Raw genomic sequence first — 16651 nt, forward strand, 5'->3', positions numbered from 1 at the left:
GAAGCGTCGTCCTCAATGCCGCTGTTTTCTAGCTGCAAATGGAACAGTGATGGATCCTCTAAGGTTTAAAGGACTTGGCATCCTAACCGTGTCCAGTCACTGTAACTTTTTTGAGATCAAAACCTTCTCCCTTTTTAAAATAGAGTAAAACAGAGTGTTTTGTGCCATGATTTTAGATTTCCCCCAGTGTGTTTATTGTACGTTTCCTAGCAGAATGTGTTTTTCATGAAGGAATGAAATTTCCTAGTGACCCATTCACTCTCAGGCTTTGGGGGCTGAGCCATCTGCCTGGATGCGCTGGGATCTCATTTCTCTGCTGTGCCAAATCATCTTTTTCCTCCTCTTGCAGTGTTTGGCGTCCCAAATAACCTGGCTCCCGGCTCTCCCACTCTGAACACAGGGCTGAGCAGTTCCTCAACAGGTCAGACTTCTCTCTTCTTCCTATCTTCGTTTCATGGAGCTCAGCACATCAGCTGAAATGTATAACAAAAAGACACCTAGATTCCCCCTCGCTGCGTTCTTTGTGCCGGGTCCTGATCACAGTTACATCAGTCAGCATGTCCACCTGGAGTAACTCTCTTGGCTGAAGTGGTGTTACTTCAGCCTTTGCCCTGTGTCATTGGCATTAGAAAGTAGCGATGGAATATTTGGGGTCTCGGGAGAAATGTCATTTATTTGGAAAGCATCTGTTAGGCCAACTTGTCTATCCTTGTGAGACAAATCCAGGATTGTGTCCTATAGGAAAATCTCAAATGTTTCATTTCAAATAATTTGAACGTCCACTGCTTCCCCAGGGAGTAAAAATGAGTGTCTGTCAGACCTTGCTGTTTCCTAATGTTCAGCCCAATACAGTTCCCTTTGCTCAATCCCATCCCATTACTCCTGGCTAGACCCTCCTACATAACCCTAAACATTTCTCCCTTTCATGGTGTCTACACCTTTCACATACTCGGTGTGACTATCACATTGCCCCTCGGCTCACCCTTAGCCAGGCTAGATCGGTCAGTGAATTTAACCCTTTTTTTACAATTCAGCCCCTCCAGAAAGGCATACACAGCACAGAGACAACGGCAGGTCGCTTCAAGTCTGTTTAAGTCTAATGTTCCAAAATGGCCACCTTTATTTAGCCTGAGCTGACCACGGCTTCCAGGACAGGGTGATATTGGGGGGCAGGGTAGTGGGGGAGTTGTGGAAGGGAAAGTGACAGGTGTGCAAAATTCCTATTGAAAGTAATGAACACAAATGTGTATGAAACATTCAGCTGGCCAGCTGAGTTCATTTAGAGTCCGCGGAGGGGGGTCATCTCAGGCCTGCTACTCTACCTTTGCAAGCAGGAATCACTGTAATTACTATTATTTTCATTGGTCCTAGTTTTTGTTTGTCCAAATGCCAGTTGCAGTGCCGACCTCTTGTTATTCACCTCAGGGCATTTTTCTTTGCAGTGTTTGGTGTTCAAAACAACCTGGCTCCAAGCTCTGCAGCCATGACTCATAGTGCAACCACAGCCTCCACAGGTCAGTGATATTTTAATCATCGAGAGGAGAGGCTGGGTAACTGATCTGTGTGGCTTTGTTATGCAATAGCTCTTCCCATGTCCCAGTAACTCCTTAATGATCAAATAATTCACAGCAGGGGCCTTTCCCAGGATGCACAGTCTAAAAGACGGGACAGTGCAAAGAGCGGAATCAGTGCTTTACAGGAAATGTAATTGGGATTCGAATTGAGAAGAAAATGTGTTCAATTCTAATTGATCCTATTAAAGAAATATGAACACCGGTTCCCTCTGGCAGTTTTTCTGGTGTGTCATATGGGATGGGATGGGGTGTTCCTTTCAGCCCTGCAAGTGTGAGGTCCAACTGTCAGCACCCAAGGCAAACAATGAGCCCACTCCTGCATGCCCTTAGTCACTGGGGAAGCTCTTACCTGAGCAAGTTGTCCCATACACTTTCAAAAGAACTTTTCACAGGGGCAAAGTTGCAGGATCAAATCCAAGGTGCGTTTGGGTCGGTAGCTCAGGCTCCCCGGCCTCTTTCCTTTTGGGAACCATTCTATTTTTTCCCCTTCTCTCAGCCTGCTTCTTTAGCATCTGCAATTGTGCGGCTCTTCCTCTGGCTAGGAGAGTTTAAGGTCTGTGGTTTTAGTCTCTGCTGATTTCTGTCTTGCAGTATACGGAGTGAAGAAAAACACTTCCCAGAGCGCTGGCATGGCTGGTAGTGGAGTGTGCACTTCAGCTGGTGAGTCTGCAACTCATGGAAGTCCAGGGCTGACAGTATGTAGCTGATGATTTGTGTGGGCAATTGTCCTCATGCGGGCAGATCATGGTTTGAAAGTATCTATGGTTGCAGCTGGTGTGGACATACCCAGAAGATTGCAGCCCACGTAGACATACCCAAAGTCACTTTAATCTAGCTAGCTCAGGTGCTGCATGTAACTGCAACAGTGTGTGCCTCGGCATTGAGTGTACGAGCCGATCCCACCTGGAACTCTGGGTAATCACACACAGTGCTAGCCCCTGCTGAAACTCACACTGCTGCGGCTTCACTGCCCCAGTACCCTGCTAGCTAAACTAAAGCTCGCGCCAGTATGTCTCCTCCAGTTGCAACCCCACCCAGTGATTACGGTGTAGACATAGTCTCGGATTCACCCTCTTGGGCCACTGTAACACATGGAATAGCCTTAGAAGAAATAAACACAGATCACTAACCAAAGTGTTATATTTGGGGTCGGGAAGGAATTTTCCTCCAGGGTAGATTGGCTGAGGCCCTGGAGGTTTTTCGCCTTCCTCCGCAGCATGGGGCAGGGATCGCTAGCAGGAGGGTTCTCTGCCAATTGAAGTCACTAAAACACAGGATTTGGGGATTTCAACAGCAGAGTCAAGGGAAGGGGTAGGGACGGTTTTGTGGCCTGCAGCATGCAGGGGGGTCAGACCAGATGATCATAATGGTCCCTTCTGACCTTAAAGTCTATGAGTCTATGAGTGTCCACTAGATGTCACTCTTGCTGTTCACAAATGAAAACAAAGGAGCAGCAAGTTCAGCACTAGAAAATCAGAGGCCCGAGTCTGATCTTCCCCAGGCCACGGTCATATTGGTGTAACTCAGTTGGCCTCACTGGAGTTAATCCTGATTTAAACGAGAGTAATTGGAAGCAAAATCAGGCCCATTATCTTTAATATGGAACCTGAACATTTGCAAGGTTAGTTTTGTACATAATTTTGCAGCATTACTAGCCTCAAGAGTTCAAAATGTATCAGATTGGTTTAACAATCATGAGATTTTAACAAATAAATTCTGGGTTCTTTTGTTTTGCCTTCTTGTTTTTGAGCCTTTAGGGTTCATGTTTTCAAACTTTTCTCCCCAACTATGAGTGCTAGAAACTTTTTTTTTAATTACCGCCCAGCTTGTCATGTAATCACAGGACTCCAGAAGGTGGGCCTTTAAGAAAGCAATAAAATATTGCAAAATTACAGTAGAGTAGGCAGCAATGACTACTCCAGATTCACACCAGGGTAACAGAGTAAAAGCAGGCCCATTATCTTTAATCTGAACTTTGTGCCGGTACATTTGCAAGTTTAGTTTTTGTACACCATTTTGTTAGAAGACCGAGCAATTCAGTGGATCTACTTTCCATTTGCATGTGAATGTATTATATACCTATACCAAACCGTATATAGAGTTCTCACCAGCAATCAGCATAAAGCTAGCATAAACAGAAAACCTGCTCAACACTGCTGCTCTTCTGCTAGCCAAAGGACTGATTATTCCATAGCTCAGTGCTTATGGTATCCATATCCTCATCACCAAAGGAGCCTGGACTTTACCAAACGGTTTCATTTCAGCTGTGGCTTGTCCACAAGCTTTCTCAGCAAAAGTGCTCTCTGTATCTTATCTGATATGGCTTCCTTATTCACAGTCTTAAATGTAGTTATCCTCACAACACCGCCATGAGGTAGGGCACCGCTGTGATCCCTATTTTCCACGTGGGGAACTGAGGCAGATAGAGGCAAAGTGACTTGCCTAAGGTCACACAGGAAGCCTGTGGCAGAGCAGAGAATTGAATCCAGGTTTCCCAAATCCTAGGATAGCATCCTAATCACTGAAACCTCCTTTCTCCGCACTAATCAATCTCTCTCTCTCACTCTCTCACTCCCCCCCTCCCTTCACACACCCTAGTTGGAAGCACTGTGAACTCCCAGAGCGACGACATCCTGCGTAAAGACTGCAAGTTCCTGCTGCTGGAGAAGGAGAACGTCCCTGCCAAGAAGGAGATGGAGCTCTTGATCATGACGAAGGACAGCGGCAAGGTCTTCAGTGCTTCCAGCATGGGGCTCAGTGGAAGTATGTTCTCCTCCCACCATCTCCCATGACATGCATGCATGCTAGGAGCTTAGAAATGAATGTTAATTACTGGGAAATAGTCCCAAAGGTGAGAGTCTGGCAGGTTCTGGGAAACTGCTATTGCAATCTATCCGGCTGTGGAACAGTCTGCCCAGGGGAGTGGCGAAACACCTACCCCTTGGGCACATTTAAAATGACACTGAACCAAACCTTGGTACCACTGGGACTAAACCTGCGTGAGCAGCGAGACGGATTCAATGACCTAAAAAGGCTTTTCCATCTCTAGAGTTTTCGGCTCTATAACTTTATAAGCCACGGGAATGCAGAATAGACCTTTGGGCTGCCATGTCATCCCTTATCCACTTGAGGGCAGCTTCTCCCACCAGGTACATGGGGACAAAGTTCATAGTCTCCCTATGAAACTCCATGGAGAACTTTACAAGGCATGCCCATTAGCCAGCTTGCTTGTAAAACTCAAGGGCTTAAAGACCAAGGGACAGAGCTATAGTTGGTGTATATCCGCATGGCCCCATTGACTTCCATGGAGCTATGCCGGTTTACACAAGCTGAGGATCTGGTCCAGTCTGACTTCTGGTAAGACATATTTGACTCCTCTTTGGACTCCACACAGCATCCTTTGCAGAAGACACCTTGAAGAAAGAAAAGCAGGGCTTCTCTTCCTCTTACGCTGCAGACTCCTACCTGAAATCTGAAACAAATGGTAAGAGACGGTCATTCTGGCACCGATCGCCTGTTTGTCCCAGCACATGTTCTCCTCACTACGTGTCAGAGCTTCCTCTTCTGCACCATCTGGGACATCCTGCCTAGCTCTCTCCACCTCACCTGCCCTCCAGGTCTCCTTTCCAGTCCAATCTGAACATACCCCTTGCCTGTGCCTCTTAATTTCCTCTCTCACTGTGTATTAGCCTGGTGGTTGAATGCATCGATTCACAAACCAGAAAGGGACCTATTCCATGTTGATGCTAAGTGGTGGAGCTAGTTAAGTTAGTGGTAAACTAGGGATCGGGAATATTGTATGACCTATTTAAAAAAAAAAAGAACTGTGTCATATTATTAAGACCAAGTCAATCACGTGCTTGACCTCTCTGTTTATATGTTGTATTCCCTTCCCCCCATCCTCTGTCTGTTTGTCTGTCTTTAGATTTTAAGCCCTTGGGGCAAGGACTGGAACTTCTTCTCTTCCTGGAAAACGCCTAGCACATTGGGGTGCTACTGGAAAGACATGCTTAATAATAATAATAATAATAATTAATAATTAATTAATGACTTGTGCTGGCTTGTCACATAAGACTTGATTCAATGGTATCAGAGGAGTTACACTATTGGAGTGACAGTGTTGAATCAGATCCTGGGTGTGTAAAATGAGTGTGAATTATATGCACTAGGGTAAAGAGATGTACACGTAGCAGGAAGTTAGTAACAGGGGTAAACTGACCCCTACTTACACTTATACTTTCCGGTTAATTGCTTTTCCTGCTACATCATCCTTTCATCCCCAGGGTGTGTAAATTTCACTTGTTTTTCAGACTCAGGGAATGCCAGTTCAGTACACGTGACGTTACATCACTTTCCTGCTTGCACCCATGTTCACCTCAGCTTACCTGCAATATGTGATTTGCACCAATTTTGTTCCATTATTTCCTGTAGTTTATACTATTATCTGCTTATGGCCTTGCATAATTTCATTCTGTTATGGGAGAGCATATTGCAAGCAAGTACAGGTCTTAGAATGCTGCTTGTAATGGAGGGATTAAATCTACCCAACTTATCCAAGAGAGGGATATCAAGGTGGTTAGAATAAAGCATTGTGGAAAATAGTTTGTGCTAAAGACACACTGGTAAACAGAATTGTATTTTAGCTGTGTCCATATTCTCCTGGGTGTGGTTGGCCCCTGTAAAGAAAGATCATTAAAATCTCTTTTGTTTTTTAACAACAGGAGGTCTAAAATCCGTGTCAACAAAGGACAAAGCAACTTACGCAGGTCAGTAGCGCTTTGAAGATTCTTTAGTAGGAGGGGATATATTAAAGCGTAGTTTACTTTCAATGGAAAAAAGAATTACACAGCTGTGATATAAATAATCCGTAAGTGATCAACGAAGCGGGGAGGCCATTTTCATAAGGGTTGCTGTTTTAGGATGAGCACAGTCTGCACCTGCAAAATTTGCACCCGTAATTCAGTTGTGGGTGTGAATCTGAGTAGACGCGCTTCTTGACTGCAGGGGCGAATCAAGTAGTTATCAGAGCAGCTATGCAGAACTATGGCTGCAACTCATTGTGTCATCGCTGTGCAAGCACACAAATGTAGGGGCAACCAGCAACTGGAAGGCAGCAGTTTAAAAAACATTAGCCCTGTTGAAATCACGCGGAGTTTTGCCATTGACATCAGGATGGTCCGAATTTCACACATTGTGTGCAAACTGAAGTGGAAAGGTTTTTCCATAGTGCTGTATTTAATGGGCCTGCCCCTGCAGGTTTTATTCTCCTATTGAAGTTGTTCATTAACCTTGCTGTTGTCCTTTCCCACTTTAGAAATTGGAGGCGATCATGGAGGGGGAGGGATAGGGGCAGCCCCAGCTTGGTGTCCCTGTGGTTCCTGCTGTAGCTGGTGGAAATGGCTCTTGGGTTTGCTCCTAGCCTGGCTGTTCCTCCTTGGATTGCTCTTCGGACTCATCGCTTTGGGTAAGAGATCACAGCGAGAGCAGGCCAAAGAACTTTGAAGAAGTTCAGATCCGGATCGATAATGAAGGAAAGCAAAACTCTCCATCCAAACCCCCTTTAGAGGGACAACACAGAGGGAAACAAGATAATGGATGGTAGAGAAAATGTAATAATATCTGTCCCATGCAATACTTTTTTGCAGAGCACATAATTAGCCTGTGAAGTTACTTTCACTGAGTGCTTAGCAAGGGTAAGTAAAAGATAAGACAAAGATTAGGATAATGAGAACAACAGATATCTCAGATAGGATAAAAATAATGTGTAAGGGATAGAAACCCTCTTGCTTCAGGGCAAAAGCCAACCTCTAAGTGACCAGGGTTAGGAAACTTCTCCTCTGGGCAGCATAGGCGCGGGAACTAGGGGTGCAGGGGGTGCTGCAGCACCCCCAGGTTTTGCACGGGGTTCCACTCCCAGCCCCGCGCCTGCCCCCAGCTATGGCCCCAGCCTCGGCCCCCTTACTTCTGTCCAGGTCCCCCGCTTCTGGAGACACGGCCCCAAACTGTGCTGCCAGGGTCTATTACCATCCGTGACGTGATCTGTGTCACCTCCCGTTAAGAACTGAACAGCGTTGGACACAAATGCAGCAGGAGGATACTTGGGAGTCCAGCGGCTCTCCCATGCTGTACCAACACGGTACACACTGTCCCCAGAAATAGCCATGTTTGATCAGCTTAGCTTTCAAATTTTCTTGGGTCTAATATCTTTCAGTTGTGTGGATTTAGCTACTAAATGCGCATTTCTTTGTCTGTGCCTTTACGTGATAAATAGAAAGCCTTGCACGTCTCTTGTGCTGACCATCAAGGATCTCAAGGCGCTTGTCCAGCATTAGCAGATTAGGCTTCACAACAGCCATACGAGGGATAGAAATCAGTATTGTTCCTGTTTTACAGATGTGAGGAATGAAGCACACAGGGTGCATCTTCACTAGGAAAACAGTTGGGTCTTAACTCGAGGTAACTAATGCAAGGTAAAATCCTAGTGAAGACAAGGCAGTGTGTCGTTTCCACGTGTATAAACAGGTTGAATTAAAGACTATGAATTAAAACCTTAGGCTTTGCCTCAACCAACTAACTTGTGTGAAAGCTACAAACTGTCTTTTCCACTTTAGGATTTTATCTCGTGTTATTTAACTTAGGTTAGGAAAACTCCTTTTTTCCCTAGTGTAGACGAGACCAGAGAAGGGATGCATGTAACTTGCTCAAGATCACTCAGGAAATCAATGGCACAGCTGGGAGCAGAATTTAGATCTGACTCCCACTCTTGTGCTCTGACCACAAGATAATTCTTCCTCTTAGAGGCCGACAGGTTCAAAAGATGTCTTGTAGCAGTGGAAATCCCTGCTACAAAATACACAGAATAACCGTACCCTACCCTCCCATCCCCCGCCAAATTCAGTAGCAAATGTTAGTTGACAATGAACTTTCCCCTGCTTCTGCCTTTAGAAATAAATGTTATGGGGATCAAACCCACTGCTCCTTCCCCTTTAATATTTTACTTTAATTTAACCTTTCAGCGGAAGAAATGAAGAAGCTGAAATCGCGTGTGGAAAACCTGGAGAAAGCCCAAGCCAACTACCTGTTAATTAATCCACACAATGGGGATATTACCCAAGAGTACCGTGTTTCTGATGTCGGGAAAGGTCCAAACTATGCTACAGGTTTCAGTCATAAAGATCAAGAGGCTCTCTGGCTGTTTATGAGGAGCAAAATGGCTTTGGAAAGAGGACAAGGTAAGAAGGGCAATAGTCCAAGAAATTCCATGAGACTGGATTGCTAAAAGATGCTTCACCAGGAAAAAAAGGTGGATCTGCCGTTTGCACTGTCCACACTGCTGTGTGATTTAAGATTGCAATTAGGTAGCAAGACATGTAGAACATGGTGTTACCAGATTCCATATATATTATTGAAGAAGAGGCAGATTCTGATCTCAACCTGGAATAACTTCACTGGCTTTAGTGGAGTTACTCCAGATTTACATTGGTGTAACTGAGATCTGATTTTACTTCATTTCAGCCCCACCCTTGTCCCTGCAGTCAGATTGCACTGACAAATGTGAACTCTTGAGCCCTTATCATTCTCTCGTTTCAGATTTTCCAAATTCACTGTCTAAATTGCTCATGTAAAATTTGCATTCACACAATCTACACTTGCATTCGGAATATGGAGAGATGCATGCACTGCCCATGCAAAAATAGATTTGCTTGCACAGATGAATAGTCTGAACATGCAAATGTTGCATATGCAAGTTTTGCAGGAGCAGTTTAGGTGGCCATTTTTTGAAAATGTGCCCTGTTCACTGTCCCAGATAAGTGGAAAGACTTGCAGAATAGTCTTTCTTCCCAGGTAAGGTGTGTGACTCCATATCTGAGTTGTCAGAGGCCTTCAAAGCGCAGCACACTATAGCCAAATTATGAACCCTTCCTATTATGGGAGAGCATGCTGCAAGCAAGTACAGGTCTTAGAATGCTGCCTGTAATGGAAGTAGCAGAGGGATTAAATCTACCCTACTTATCCAAGACAGCGATATCAAGGTGGTTGTAAAGTAATGTTCCGTGTAATTATGAATCATACTTACAGCACTGATAAGGCTTATCGTTTTTAAAGCACTGCACAAAAAGTAACTGATTATTCCTTACAACACTCCTGTCAGTATTTTACAGATGGAGAAAATATGGTTACGTGATTTGCCCAAGGTCAGAGAGTCAGGAATGGGATTGGCACTCAGAAAGCCTGATTTCTCCTTCCTCTGCAGGAGATGAGTGCAGCTGATTTCAAGGGGAGTCACTCCTGTCAGTCTCGGGAGCTCCTACTTTCCAAATCCATGCTCTGCCCGCTAGACTATGCCGCCTCCAGTCTTGAAATCGAGTCAAAAGCAGCCTTGTGTCTTCAGAGAGAAAGAGAGAGATTGTTTTACTTAAAATTGTATAATTAAATCTAACAACCATTTTACTTCCCATTGCAGGTTTCTTCCGAGGGGAGAAAGGGGAACCTGGTCTGAAAGGTACAGGAGAGTTGTGTTTCCCTTTCTTTGTTCTGTGTCTCAGGTTCTTCTAATAATTTGCACAGTGAATCCAGGGAATTGATTGGCACAACTAGTTAAAATGGGAAGGGCCCGATCCTGCATTCCATGTTCACCCCAAACTCCCAGGGGTCTCACTGAGAGTTTGGAGTGTAACAAGGAAGAAAGGATGGTCCCAAAATGAGCAATCACTGGGAATACCTCCTGGATCTCTCTTGATTTGATTTTTTTTTCTCCTTTCTCAGGTGATATGGGAGTGCAAGGTCCCAAAGGTGAGTCTGAAATTAGACATTTTCTCATATACCCGGGCAACGTGCTGTGAGAATTCTAGATTTAGAAGCACTTAGCTGAAGGAAGGGCTTTTGTCTCTCAAAGAAGTTAGTTCTGTTGAGAGGCTGATGAAGTGGTGACTGCTTCTCACCTTCTAAATGGTTCCCTGGGTCAAGTATGATAATGATAGTGTTGGCTGTTCTCATGGGCGGTGGGTGAAACTTCTCCTGGGGGAGGCGAGCTCCTTGTCCTGCCTCTTCCGCCCACACTCCACCCCTGCTCTGCCCCAGGCCCCGCCCCCGCCCACGGCTGAGTCGCCACTCACCTCTTCACCCCTTCCCAAGATCCCCCCTCTGCTCCCCTCTTCCCCCCGGCCAGACCCGTCCCCACCCGCCATGAGACCTCCACCACCACCTGCTGTGCAGCTAGTTCACCGCTCGCCTCCTCACCCTGCTGTTGCCCCCTCCTCCCGAGACCCTCTCCTCTTTTCACCTTAAAGCACTAATAACATTCCCCAAAGGAACTGATCAGACAACAGGTGTAGCTCACTTGCCAGATAGATTCTCCTGTGCATGGCGGGGAGTTCGGTGTACGCTGTACAGAGACAGAGAGACGAAAAGCCAGGCCACCTGCACCAACCTGAAGCCTAATCGCTCCTTTTGAAAAAGTGCTTGTCAGTGACAGCCTGCATTAAGACAGTAGTTTGATCACCTCACCCAGAATTCCCTGCCAGACTCGTTTACTTAAACTGGGTTTGAATAAAACGACTAGATCAAGAAATAAACTCACTGGCTAGGTCAGCTCCTCCTTGAGCCAGGTTAGCAGTTACTTCTGCTGGGTACAGAGAATAACTGAGGAGTCGTCATTTGGAAACTGTTTTTATCCCCAATAAACACATTTTCCTACAACATAAAGCCGGCTGAATGTGGCCAAAGACTTCCTGGGCATTGGCAAATGCCTGTCAAATGGCTTCATTACCACTTCAATGGCCCTTTAACAGTTTCAGTGATCTCTGCTAGTAAGTCTCTGGAAGACTTTTTCACCCAATCGTGGGTAGTAATCAATCTATCGGGGATCGATTTATCGCGTCTCATCTAGACACGATAAATCGATCCCCCAACGCGCTCCCCCGTCGACTCCGGAACTCCACCAGAGCGAGAGGCGGTAGCGGAGTCGACGGGGGAGCCGCGGCCATCAATCCCGCGCCGTGAGGACCCTAGGTAAATCGATTTAAGATATGTCGACTTCACATAGCTGAAGTTGCATATCTTAGATCGATCCCCCCCCAGTGTAGACCAGCCTACTGTGTAATATGTCGACACTGCCCATGTTACAGCGCAGTGACGTGGGCAGTGTAATCACGCTTTATCGCCGGGGGAGAGCTCTTCCGGCGATAAAAAATAACCACCCTGAACGAGCGCGGGACCTCAGAGGGGAGAAGGGGGTGGGGTGGAGGAGAGGAGAGGAGGAAGATTCACTCCAAACAGCAGCAGCGAGCCGTGGGAACTTCAGGGAAGGGTTAGAGCAGGGAGGGGAAGAGGCGGAGAGGGGAGGCACCACGGCCCAGGTGTCGGGCAGCAGGGACTCGGGTCTTTGCCAGGGGATAGTATTGACAAGCAAACAGCCATGCCTATTATACCCGCCTCATGGCTGTTCGCTTGTCAATAGTATCCCCTGGCAAAGACCCGAGTCTAGAGAGCATTGTAGAGGGGATCAGAGGTATTGCTTTGTATCCAAAAATACACTCACCCTTTTGAAAAGCAAGACAGAAATTGTACGGTATCTGATTTAATCAAAATGTGCTTTTGAGGAATGTTGGGGTCTTTGATTTGTCAAAGGCAAGGCACCTACCCCGCTGGTTTTTGGCAGAAGGGTAATAACTAGCAAAAGGGTGAAGGTGGGAACATAAGGAAAGAGCCGTTTTCCCATTAATGGTCTGTTTCTTTGTTCTAACAGGAGATCAAGGACTTCCTGGTCCACCAGGTAGGCTGAGCTCTACAAGTCGCCAGTCTCCGTGGCACTTCAGCTGAACAGTGCACGCAGGGACACTGCAGTCAGCTAGGATTAATTTTGCACCTCAAACCCCTCCAGGCTGGCTCTGCATGGAGTTTAACTCTTGTGCCATTGCAAATGTCTTATACTGCTTGAAGTTCTGATACCCTTGGTGTTGAAATACAGGCAGAACCACTGCCCTACTGCTCAAAGGCTTTATTTGCCACGAGGCTTCATCCTGTCCTGGGTTGTGTGTGAGCACGTTTCCCTGCACGATTTTGGTGCACTGAGACCTGTGGGCACGTTTGAAATATTCTGGCCAATAATTGCAAACTGGGTTTTGCCTGTGACAATTCTATCAGCTGCCTGCAAGAGTGATCATGCCCTGCCAATGTGTGTGCAAAGGGTGTGTGCATGCAAAGCTGTGTGCATTACAAGTGGGCGTTCCGTCGTGCAAATGTCGCCCCTGTGTCAAATGACAGAGCAGCACTCACGCTCGGCTGGTATGTGGCCTCCAGACCTGTACCTGTTAAATATTTAGAAATATTTTATAGACAAAATCACGCATCCTTCAGTATCAGCCGTGTTGGACAGGAATGTTCTCAGAGCCAGAGAATATTTATTGTCACACCCTACCCTACCTACCATATGCTGGTAAGAGACCCCTGCACACATACAGTGCTTAGCAAACAATATATTTTTTCAGCCCAACCACCCTAATTCTGCAGTCCTGGATTTCCAAATCCCTTATTTTCATATTTCCTAGACACCCACCCTTGGTCCATAGTCAGGAAAACTGCAGATTTACCACATTGTGTTTTGCTTACAGGCGTCCCAGGTTTGATTGGGCACCCAGGACCAGAGGGACCGAAAGGACAGAAAGGCAGCATGGGTAAGCAGCACTGACCCACCTTACAGATTACTCTGAGCTTATCACAGCTCAGTTATTGTGGGAGACTCACACAGTATGTGCATACCCTCAACCTGCATGTGCAAACACAGCTCCCCAGCGTGGCCCTTGCCGTCCTGCTGCGGGGGGTGCTGCGGAGGGGAGACACTGAATTTCACTGCATGGAAGGTATAAAGCTATATTACAAGCCATTTGCTTTCCATAGGTGATCACGGCAGAGAAGGACCCACAGGCCAAAGAGGGCGAGAAGGGCTACCAGGGCCTCGTGGGGAACCTGGACCACCTGGATTTGGGGAGAAAGGAGACAGAGGTAGGAGACTGTCCTGTCCTATCCCCAGTGCATAAAGAGATGGGCCATGGAGGATGGGTCTCGGTTCTGATTTTGCAAAAGTCTCAGTGGTCAGGATTTAGTTCTGATAGTTCAGATCCAGGTTTCCTTTTATCTGCCTCTCCACTTGGAATAGGGCCGAAAGGTTTCGGGTTTGTGCCACCTCGACAATGGCCAAACCAGTCGGGTTTTGTTTTGCCAAAGCTCATCAGTCAGGGTTGGGTTTTGCAGACCCCGAAGAGGTTTGGCTCTCAGCTAATTTTTACCTTATCTCTGCCAATGGTGAGGCAAGAGTCAAACGAAAGGCTCTGGCCCAGAGCTACTACAGAGCTGAATAAATAGACTAAACCAGAAAACTGCTGAGTGTGTGCAAAAAGGCAAAAGGGTTGGTGCTGGGTGGTGGTTCTGACTGTGTGTCCTACCAAAAAGAATCTTTTAATTTCTGTAGCTTCCGCAATTAATTACAAAGATCTGTCTGTTGTATTGGATTTACTCATCTTTTAGCACAGAAATGACTGATCGATTTTTCCCCCACTGAAATATTTACTGACAACAGAAGACAATGACGCCAGGTGGTGTAGTGAGATAAGTCCTGGGACATTAGAAGGATTCAAACTCTGGTGTGTCATAATGCCCAATGAGATGGGCTCATTTCCGGATAATATGTTCTCAGTTGTCTTAATTACTGATTAATCATGACACTGAGCGACGGGGAATCAGAGCCGTATACCACAATCAGATCCTTACTAAATTGGCTGCTAACACTCAGTCTTTCAAGGTGACTCCCAGAAGAAAATAGACTAGACGTGGCGGGTGGTTTGTTGTGTAGCTGTGTAAACATGCAATACCTGTCTGCAAAGCAGCATTTTCATGGGTGCACATGGAGCTGGGGGTAGAACGGTGAAAGAGATGGCTGGAATTATAAACAAGGGAGCCCAGTTTAGGTTCATAGAGACAATTGGTTTATAGCAAGCGGATCCCACAGGAGCAAGCGGCAGGCTTGTTTGGCCTTGCTGCCCAGGAGGACAAGAGAAGCTCAGTGTGGTGCAGGCGATCCCCACACTGTGGACACATCCCTTTGAATCTTAGCGTTCCTTCTGGGGGTGGAGGATGGCAGCTGGCAGGCTTATAGGAGCCGACTCCGTGCGTGCTCCGGGGCTGGCAGCCAAGCTCCCCTCGCCCCACCTCCTCCTCCTCCCCTGAGCATGCCGCGTCCCTGCTCCTCCGCCTACCTCCCAGCACTTCCCGCCCGGCTGCCACCAAACAGCTGTCTGGCAGCGTTAGCACGCTCCAGGAGGGAAGGGGAGGAGTGGGAACGTGGCGCGCTCAGGGGAGGAGGCAGGGAAGAGACGGGGCCAGGGCGGGGATTTGGGGAAGGAGTTGGAATAGGAGCAGGGAGGGGGGGGAAGAGGTGGGGTAGGGGCAGGGCCTCATGGAAGGGGCAGAGTGGGGGCGTGGGGCAGAAGGGGGTTGAGCACTCACAGGAAAGAGGGGAAGTCGGCGCCTATGGGCAGGCTGGTTAATGATGTGCTCTGATGCTTTACTCTCTAGGTGCTGTTGGTGATCAGGGACCTGCAGGACCGCCTGGGATACCAGGGTCTGTTGGCCTCAAAGGTAAATACAGTGGTGAACAGAAAATGGCAGTGAGGTTGCATGGGCAATAGCCCCAATTAGGAGCTGTGGGAGGATGCGTGGAAGGTTGTGGGTCTCACTGTTTTGATTTGTGCCTCACTGCAGTGGGCAGATGAATGAGCTGGCTTACCCCCAAACTAACCCCATTTCAGAACGAGATGTTCTAATGGGAAGAGGAGTATTTTAGACTTTAGAAAAAGGCTTGTTTTATGGAGGTGTAAGTGACGCCGTAGATGATTGACTGGTGGCAGCGACCCACCTGAGCTTACAGATGGCTTTTGCCTGCCTTTGAACCTTTAGAAATAATGGGGTGAATCCTTATCTCTGTCACGTAGGTGCCACTCCACAGACACCAATGGGAGCTGACCCATGTAACTGAGAGGAACAATTTTGCCCATAAAGAGCAGCTCCCCGCTGAAACAAGCTGGAACTCTGTTCCTCCTGCCTTGGGCAAGGAGGAGAGGATATGGCTTGGACCACCAGGGAAAGCTGTTTCCTATAGATCGCAACAGTCCCAGTTCAAGACTAAATTGCTCTGATGTATAGGATGAAAATTATGTAAGATCATCTACTGGCTGGAGGACCTTGTTTAATTAGGGGCACTCTGGAATCTAGTCACCTGTTGGCAAACCCAAGGAGATGGGTTCTCCTTCCCATCACAATGTAGCTGAAATATTGTACACTTCTTATTTACAGGCATGACAGGTTCTCCTGGCCCACAAGGTCCACCAGGTGAGTGCCACATTCTCCTGTTATAACATACAGGAAACAAAAAGACAGAGTGACAACACTCTGCATGCTTGACTTCCTTAGAAAACATGCTCAGCGGTAGAGTAGACTGGACATGATTAAACCCCCAATTTCCTTTTTTCTTGCAGGTTCTCCTGGTCTTCAAGGATTTAGAGGTGAAGCAGGTCTCCCAGGGGGCAAAGGTAAGACTTAGAGCCCACTTTCTGCTACACTGACGAGTTATGGTGGCTGTAACAGATGTTGTGCTTTTCCACTGCTACCCAGAAGAGAACACCCAGCTGTGAATCAGAGTCATATCTGAGAAGGGTTCTGACCCTGGGCCCCGAGGATAATAGGAGAAAGATAGGAGGAAAAAGAATAAACTCAGTGATGGTGATAGGTACCCTGGAAATACCATAGATAGGTAGGAGCATGATGGATTAGATTAGATTAGATGAAGCATCAAAAGAAGAGATGGGTCATGTTGTGTCTCTAGAGAGGAATGATGGAGGAAGACCTTCCCCCACGCCCACAATATTTATTCTTTAAGTCATTGCCTTTATATCTTTTAGGTGAGAAAGGAGCTTTGGGAGCACCCGGACCCAAAGGTATGCTAATCAATTACATTACTTTTGTCAGTACTTTCTTCCTGTTAGATTACTCAGGATATTTTGTCCTGGTTCTCTCAATGTCAG

The 16651-nt window shown here is 46.8% G+C and overlaps 1 protein-coding gene across 1 annotated transcript in view; it reads left to right on the top strand.

The window, feature by feature from the left end:
* COL17A1 (collagen type XVII alpha 1 chain) overlaps nucleotides 1-16651 on the top strand; it is a 64125-nt gene that overhangs the window by 20182 nt on the left and 27292 nt on the right. Inside the window, exons 11-27 of the mRNA XM_034776266.1 lie at nucleotides 350-421; nucleotides 1443-1514; nucleotides 2166-2234; nucleotides 4173-4337; nucleotides 4969-5058; nucleotides 6296-6340; nucleotides 6889-7038; nucleotides 8591-8806; nucleotides 10039-10077; nucleotides 10341-10367; nucleotides 12322-12348; nucleotides 13187-13249; nucleotides 13473-13577; nucleotides 15147-15209; nucleotides 15933-15959; nucleotides 16106-16159; nucleotides 16529-16564. Coding sequence (XP_034632157.1) covers nucleotides 350-421; nucleotides 1443-1514; nucleotides 2166-2234; nucleotides 4173-4337; nucleotides 4969-5058; nucleotides 6296-6340; nucleotides 6889-7038; nucleotides 8591-8806; nucleotides 10039-10077; nucleotides 10341-10367; nucleotides 12322-12348; nucleotides 13187-13249; nucleotides 13473-13577; nucleotides 15147-15209; nucleotides 15933-15959; nucleotides 16106-16159; nucleotides 16529-16564 — 1320 coding nt within the window. The remainder of the gene's footprint in view (nucleotides 1-349; nucleotides 422-1442; nucleotides 1515-2165; nucleotides 2235-4172; nucleotides 4338-4968; nucleotides 5059-6295; nucleotides 6341-6888; nucleotides 7039-8590; nucleotides 8807-10038; nucleotides 10078-10340; nucleotides 10368-12321; nucleotides 12349-13186; nucleotides 13250-13472; nucleotides 13578-15146; nucleotides 15210-15932; nucleotides 15960-16105; nucleotides 16160-16528; nucleotides 16565-16651) is intronic.

This window comes from Trachemys scripta, chromosome 7, assembly GCF_013100865.1.
Source record: "Trachemys scripta elegans isolate TJP31775 chromosome 7, CAS_Tse_1.0, whole genome shotgun sequence".
Taxonomy (NCBI): domain Eukaryota; kingdom Metazoa; phylum Chordata; order Testudines; family Emydidae; genus Trachemys; species Trachemys scripta.